This window comes from Lactuca serriola, chromosome 9, assembly GCF_051521515.1.
Source record: "Lactuca serriola cultivar US96UC23 chromosome 9, Lser_US96UC23_V15, whole genome shotgun sequence".
Lineage (NCBI taxonomy): Eukaryota > Viridiplantae > Streptophyta > Magnoliopsida > Asterales > Asteraceae > Lactuca > Lactuca serriola.
The window spans coordinates 25,333,148-25,340,356 of NC_136416.1; the positions used below are offsets into that span (position 1 = coordinate 25,333,148).

Genomic DNA, 7,209 nt, shown 5'->3' on the forward strand with positions numbered 1-7,209 from the left:
TTTATGTTTTATCAAATATAGTAGTTATTTAGAAATAAATAACCAAGTTAATAGTTAGAAAATTATTAAATATAAACTTATAGCTAAAGTGATACTTTATTTTTATATTACTTGTTTCTCTTTTGTATTTAGTTACTTTTTTTTCAGGATAATTTAATATATGCATATCAATAATTAATAATTATTAATCATTCTAATTTTTTTAACTAATTAAAGAAAGTAGAAACATTACGATTAAAAAAAATAATGTAAAGAAAAAAAGGATGTCATTTCAATTTGGGGTTTTAAGTCAAAGTGGTTTTACTTTTTGTAAAATGGTTTTAACATTGTATAAATTGGGTGTGAATAACAACACCCCCTCATGGCATGCTAGATGAAAGTCGAAGAATTGGTTTTGTAGCCACGTGCAAAAAATGCAATGTTATGTGAAACACCTTGTTAGGCTTAATCACAACTTTAAGTATTAAGTCATCTGTGAGAATGGAGAGTTGGAGCAAAGGCTGAAGTGATTAAGTGCTTATTATTATTATTATTATTATTATTGTTTTATCAAAGAATTTATTTAAAATCAAGAAAAATTTATGTAAACTCACATCCGGCTCAAATAAAAGAGCCGAAGTCGAAGTTATGCTATTGGTCGATTGGGTATTTGTTTCACAGTTGAATGGGCCACGGCCCAGGGGATAAGTTTACGGTTTGATGTTACACCTATAAAAATTGATCCATCTCCACCTTAGGGTTCCGGTACAGCGTAGAGCGGAGGAGAAGCCGGCAAATCAGGGGACGATTGCTTCACGTAATAACGGTAATCGTGAAAACCCAATCTTCCGAGTCTACTAATCTCATTACTGTATGATTTCTGATACTGATCTCGATCCCGATTCGAGGACAATGGTTTTGTTTAGTTATTTTCTAGGGTTTGTTTTCTGTGTTTCTTTTTCATCCTGATATAAGTTTCCATGGTTCATCGACTCTGAAGAAATTAAGTTTATTTATTTTGCATCACATTTAGGCGTAAAAAAGTTTCAAATTGATCGAAAAGTTAGTTTTTTTTAATGCCTTTACAAAGTTGTTTCATTTTCATCTTAGTTTGGCTTCTTTTGAAGGGGGGCAAGAAAAGTCGAATACTAATGTAAAATTTGTTTTCCCATGGTTTTATGTGGTTGATTCATGGATCTGCTGTATGTTTGGTATTGTTTAACTCTCTTGATTGGTTTTATTCAGCTCATTTGTACCTTTGACTTTTGAACATGTTTGCTGCTATGATTATGACATTAGTTTTCATACATAAAGAATTATGTAAGATGTATTTTGTCAGTTTATAACAACTTAAGTATGAATACAAAAGTTTATGTACATGTATACATACATAGCATAAGCATATGTAGTCTGCATCAATAATTAACAATGATTGGGCAATTTTAAGTGGGATCCGGTGAATTAATTATCCATATGTATATCACAAGGCAGTTGAATTGGTTTTGGGCTTTGGTTTTTGAACTCTTATTCAGGCTTCAAAAGTCAACCAACCCCAGATGGATGGGGAAAAGAAGACTGGATCAGGTTTGTTTGCAATTGCTAGTTTCTGTTGCAAAAGTTTCTTCTAAATATGTTCAATTAGAATTATAGATACTCACTTAGCACTTATCCATCCTTTAATGTAAAAGATATACAGAGAAGAAGTTGATTTAAAATCTTTAAGTTGTGATTTGTTAATTATGTAACTCTCTAATTACTTATACACCAGTAATGCCTTCTTTTATGGAGAATGGAACAGCCAACACCCTAGATCGGTCATCAAGGTTTAGGGTTTTGACATCTGGCTTTCTCTTTGGATCACTCTCTACAATTTGATCATCAAAATTAATATAATTAAAAGATATTTATAAATCGATTGGAAATCTTGAAAGAATAAGGTGTAAATCCTTTGGTTGGAAGATTAAGGTTTTATTAGGATGAGTTTGATTAAATTTTATTCCAAGATTAGAATATGGTGTTGAAAAAAATAAACCTTTATACTGACTTTAAATTTTTTGATTCAGGGAACGAGCCACAAGACATGGATCAAGATCAAGGGCACCATATTGGCTCCAGGTTTCTAGAAAATTTTATTATTTTTGAATGACATAATTTTTGTTTTATAAAAAAGTGCGGGAGAATTGCATATATATGCTCTTGTTAAACATCAAAATATCATATCTGCCCAATTCCCATTTTTTTTAAAAAAAAATTATGATCTTTTTAAATCCTTATATTTATTAATTTTCTATTAAACAAACTTTTTAAATCCTTGTATTGGAAGAAGGGTTCTATTCCAATATTTTGCTAGGGTTTTGTGTGTGAGTGAGAAAATTGTAAAGGGGGTTTAGAACTGAATATGTTAATGAATCAGGGAAAATTTTGAGAAGGAATTGATTTGTTATCAACTATCTCTTTTTTATTTTTTGCACTTGAGCTTTTTATGGTTGTATAAGTAAAGTACATTTGTTTATATTTTTCAGCGTAGATAGTTTGGGTTTGTTGGCCAACAATATAAAAAAAATTATGAATGATATTGAGTCCATGTCAAACACACTCAAAGGTCTGGACACTAGTGCACACACTATTGAAGAGCGTTTCAAAAGATATTTTCTACTGCCAAAGCCAAAGCCAGAGCCAGTAGAGCAGAAGAAATCTGGTGACGGCCCAAATAAAGTTGAAATATGGCGAAAGGTTCTTCTACCATCTTTCCCTGAGAAGTTTGATGATCTACAAGGTTTTTGTAAATGGATAGATAGTGTAGAAAACTCTTTCGGGTGTTTTCCGTTGTCAGGGGTTGACAAAGCTAAACTTGTATTCAACACATTGCCACAGGAAGGAGAGGCTTTCAGATGGTGGCAAGGTATCCAAAATTTAAGCATGCAAGTCGATAAGCGCCCGTTTACTTGGGATGAGATGAAGTTGCTGTTTATGGCTGAATTCGTTTCTCCAGAATTTTTGGTACCCAACAAGAAATCCAAAACATCCTTGTAATGTTTTCAAATTTACCATGGAACATTATGATGTGTCAAGTTGTACGTACACTCGTTAATTTATGTTAATTATTATCTATTACAAATACCAACTCTTAATACATAAAAAACACTAAGACGTATTCAAAATATTATATTTAAACACTTATAAAGGGAATAAAAATATATCATCAATTTCAAAAAAAGAACTCATAATATAGAAAGTTATTGGTCGTTAATTTACTTTTAATCTCAAACACTATTATACCAAGAAAAATTTAGGTAATAAGTATGGACTCATTTCTTCAAGCCTTGATACAAATATCTAAAATATATTATTTCTATCATTTACCACACAATGCATTAACAAATATTATTTGATGTCGTCTGATTGCGGTATGTGCCAACTTCAATAACCAAAGTAGGTCAAAGTGAACTCAAAGAAGGATTAAATCAACCGGTAAATATGATATGAATGGGCATCAAAATCACGTTCTTAAAGTTTTATGATAAGTCGGATATTTATGAATTAATATTATCATGCAAGGTATATCTTTTATTTGTAAACATTATTCTTTATAGTAAGTGTGGTCTTCTTTTTTATTAATCTATTTGTAAAGAAAGGTATGTGAAAATGTTTTTGAAAGTAGAATGTAGTATTGTGTGTTTTCGAAATGTATATGGTCCAAGTAACTAAGAAATTTTGTTTTAGTTTTTATTATTTAGAGTTTGATTTATTTCATTAAAGATTTAAAATACAAAATTTTGTGTGAGAATTTGTCTTTTATACATCTTTTTCCGAGAGATATAGGGGCTCGGAAGTAGGGTGGTTGAGATAAACATAGAGAGTGGGGAGACAAGCATCCCCTCATAAGTCTTATATTTGTTTTAATTCTTACAACATGGGACATATTGGATACTTTGTCATTGTTTGATGAATTTAACAACTCTTTCCTTTTCCATTTTTTAATCGATTTAGTTACATAACTCAATTAATATATCTTCTACAAATTATTTGAAGGCCTGTACGGCTTTGACTGTATGGATATAATGTAACCTCCATCTGCTTAATTATTTTAAAAGCATACAATTAAAACAACACTTGCTCACGAAAATATTAATTACCTGAGCATGTACTTTAGAAATATAGGAAAATGATGATTCATCATAATAAAGCATTTAGAAACACACAGAGAAACTGTTTAGAATTTTACTTCTGGTCTTAAAGGGCACACAAATACGATATTTTTTAACATTAATTTTCCCAAGAACATACTCCAACTCCATGCCTAACGCTTGGTTTGTGGTGCTTTTTCAAACACAAACATGCTTGGAGCAAATTGGCCAAAAGAAGGTTCAAAATTAGAAAACAATTAGAAGCTTCAGAGTTATTTCCAAAAAAATAAACTATACTTACAAAAGAAAATGTAATCAACTTCAAATCATAATAGTGGTTTTAAGTATCTTGCCATTTCCTGCAATTTACCCAAAAGCGTTGATTTTATTTTAAAGAAATATGCCAAATAAGCCAATGAGCGAGAAATAGTAATTTAATTTCAAGTTTATTCTCATTATGGGGCACTTTAATTTTGAGGTAATTTGCTATTTCTTGCACTGTACCCAAAATAAATGCAAATAGCAGCTTACTTTCATTTATTAGCAAGAAAGGGTAGTTTACTTTCAATTTATTCTCATGATGACAATGTACTTAGAAAGTACGTTGTTATTTCTTGCATTTACGTCAAATTAAATGTGATGAATAACAACGTACTTTCATTCATTAGCAAGAAATTACAACTTACTTCCATTTCCTTCTATTACATCTCTGCTACCTGTCATGTACACATTAAAATAACATACCATAAAATATTCTCATTTTTTATTACTATATTTATGTACATATTTGAGTGCATGGTTACCGTCCCATGAAAACAATATCCACTAAATTCAATGTTAGAAAATGATATCTTTATTGATGGTATAATTTACTATAACAAATATATATTTATTGTTATGTCTTTTTAAAACAAAGCATATTTCAAAGATATAAGTATACTATTTAAGACTTACTAATTAATATTTAGATAGTTATGCTTTAGACACTAACTCGTATTGTTTTTTAGAGATAATAACAGAATTATAACCATGATTATGGTAGAGACCCACTTGGCCACCTCAGTTATAATGTTTAAAAAGTTGCACTTACTACAATCACATTTATAAATATGGGCATACATATAAGAAATTGAAAAGTAGGAATTTACGAATGTTAGAGCTGTGAGATTTCACTAACCGCTTAGTTCTAACATCTTCACACAATTCACAAGCTAGGTGCTTGTGAAGCTCTTTTCCACCGATGGAAACATGCCTACAATAACAACCCCAAGAACGAAAAATTAATAATTTTTCAATATCAATGCATTATAAGCCCCATATTTTTCAAATACCAAATACTAACATGACATATTTGTACTTTCATGAATCCTTTCATATTACTAATATATCCTCTATGGTATATGTCTTTTTCTTGAGCTATGGCATGGATTTACCAAGCCGAGAAATGAGAAACGATCCCACCTACACACAGACATATTCAAGTACATGCAAATATATGTTCAAAAGCTTAATTACATAATTTCCATATAAAAGAGGAAATAAGAAAAACATAGAGAAGCTTTAAACTTTTAAGGAGATATAGCATGACAACATCAAACCTGTAGCCATTCATCCATAGAGAGAAGTTCAGCTTTAAAGTAGATTTAACCGAAAACTTGCTCCATCTCAATCTTGTTGAATCAAAATTTGTAGCCTATTGCCTCCAAAATCAAAACCTCTAGTAAGATTCATCCACAAAGATATATTGAGAGTTAAAGCATATAAAACATAAAAAAAGGAACCCGGAGACATAGTACTATGAATACTTTTCTAAAGAGTATATCAAAAATCATATAATAATACCTTATATAAATGTGAAAAAAAAATATGATTTCACTTCTTTTTAGCTACCATCATACAATCAAACCCCTAAAAAGCAAAAATCTTTCAAACAAATAAAATTTCAAGTTAGAAAACAACAAATCATATTTGGAAAAAAATTATAAATCGAAAGAAGAAACTAACAATGAGCAACCATTCAAGTAGAAAATGAAGTTGTTCAACTTCAGATTGCCATAAACTTACAAAAGTGATCTTAAACTCTCTTCCTTTCTTCTGACCGGTTACATCCCAAGCAAATTCCCCCTTTTTGACAAAACATGAATAATTTATTAAAACCAGTGAGAATAGGCTACCAAAGAGAACACATAACCAGGAAAATAAGGTTGAGTTTATAGAATAAACATGCTTTCTTAGGTAAATCAAAATGTTACCTTTCGAGATGAAACTAAGAAAGCAAATACCTAGATGAACAGCACAATAATGTATACACTGCATTTCCAGATCCATGGATTAAGGTAAAAACTGCAAAAAAAAAAAAACACCATAAATAAACAAAGATATTCTAAAATATCATGTTCGAGTTTTATCAGAAACAACTTCAACTTCAACTCAATACTTTAAAAGATTTTGTTGTCACATTTAGATATTACACTTTAGCATTCATTCAGAAAAAAGAAAATAAAAACAAATGTTGAGGATTGCTACCATAAGATCATGTAACCATTATCCTCAAATATACGAATGTCAAATTTTGGTAGTAGTCGTTGAAGTGTCTCACCTTCTTGTCGACTTGGTAACAACTGATCCTTACCCTGAAAAGATGTGAAAACAGTGGTTGGTTAGCAACCTATGATGAAAACTGAAAAAAAAAATTAAAAAGAAAGAAAGCAAAGAGCATTAGAGTTTAAAAAGCTGGAAATACGAAAGATGATGAAAACTAAAGTATGTTCCTGTTTCTTGTTGTTAAAGAAATAAATAAATTAAAAACAACATATTAAAGCATTGTGCTTACATATGTTTTTAATTATTAGAACATCATACTTTGAATAACCTACAAAATTACATCGGTGTAAATTGCTTTTGATTTTAAATGACAATGCTAAAACTCTGTAGATTTTCAAAAAAATAATGTTATATCAAGAAGAAATGGAAGTATAGTGAAAGTTTGTTGCAAAATCTTACATTTAACCCAAAAGGAAGTTATCAAATACTGTAAAACAAACAAAGCAGATAACAAAATGAAATGAGTTTACCTGTCTAAAAAGCACAAGTCTCACAACAG

General features: G+C 30.1%; 1 protein-coding gene and 1 long non-coding RNA gene across 5 annotated transcripts; one reads left to right on the plus strand and one right to left on the minus strand.

Moving 5' to 3' along the window:
• The first annotated feature begins 650 nt into the window (after nucleotides 1–650).
• LOC145073113 (uncharacterized) lies at nucleotides 651–3,097 on the plus strand. 4 transcript variants are annotated; one of them, XM_079019674.1, is made up of 5 exons: nucleotides 651–805; nucleotides 1,512–1,563; nucleotides 2,043–2,094; nucleotides 2,502–2,755; nucleotides 2,854–3,097. In XM_079019674.1, the coding sequence occupies exons 2-5, from the start codon at nucleotides 1,536–1,538 to the stop codon at nucleotides 2,910–2,912; spliced, it is 393 nt and encodes a 130-aa protein (XP_078875800.1). In that variant the 5' UTR covers nucleotides 651–805; nucleotides 1,512–1,535; the 3' UTR covers nucleotides 2,913–3,097. The 4 variants fall into 4 exon arrangements, with proteins under 4 accessions (XP_078875800.1, XP_078875797.1, XP_078875798.1 ...); XM_079019671.1 differs by having other exon boundaries at nucleotides 652–805; nucleotides 2,502–3,097; XM_079019672.1 differs by having other exon boundaries at nucleotides 665–805; nucleotides 1,467–1,563; nucleotides 2,502–3,097.
• Nucleotides 3,098–5,085: 1,988 nt separating this feature from the next.
• LOC145072081 (uncharacterized) lies at nucleotides 5,086–5,791 on the minus strand. The gene is made up of 3 exons (XR_013690912.1): nucleotides 5,705–5,791; nucleotides 5,449–5,567; nucleotides 5,086–5,358 (listed from the first exon to the last, which is right to left on the minus strand). It is a non-coding gene; the product is annotated as an uncharacterized LOC145072081 (long non-coding RNA).
• Nucleotides 5,792–7,209: the final 1,418 nt, after the last annotated feature.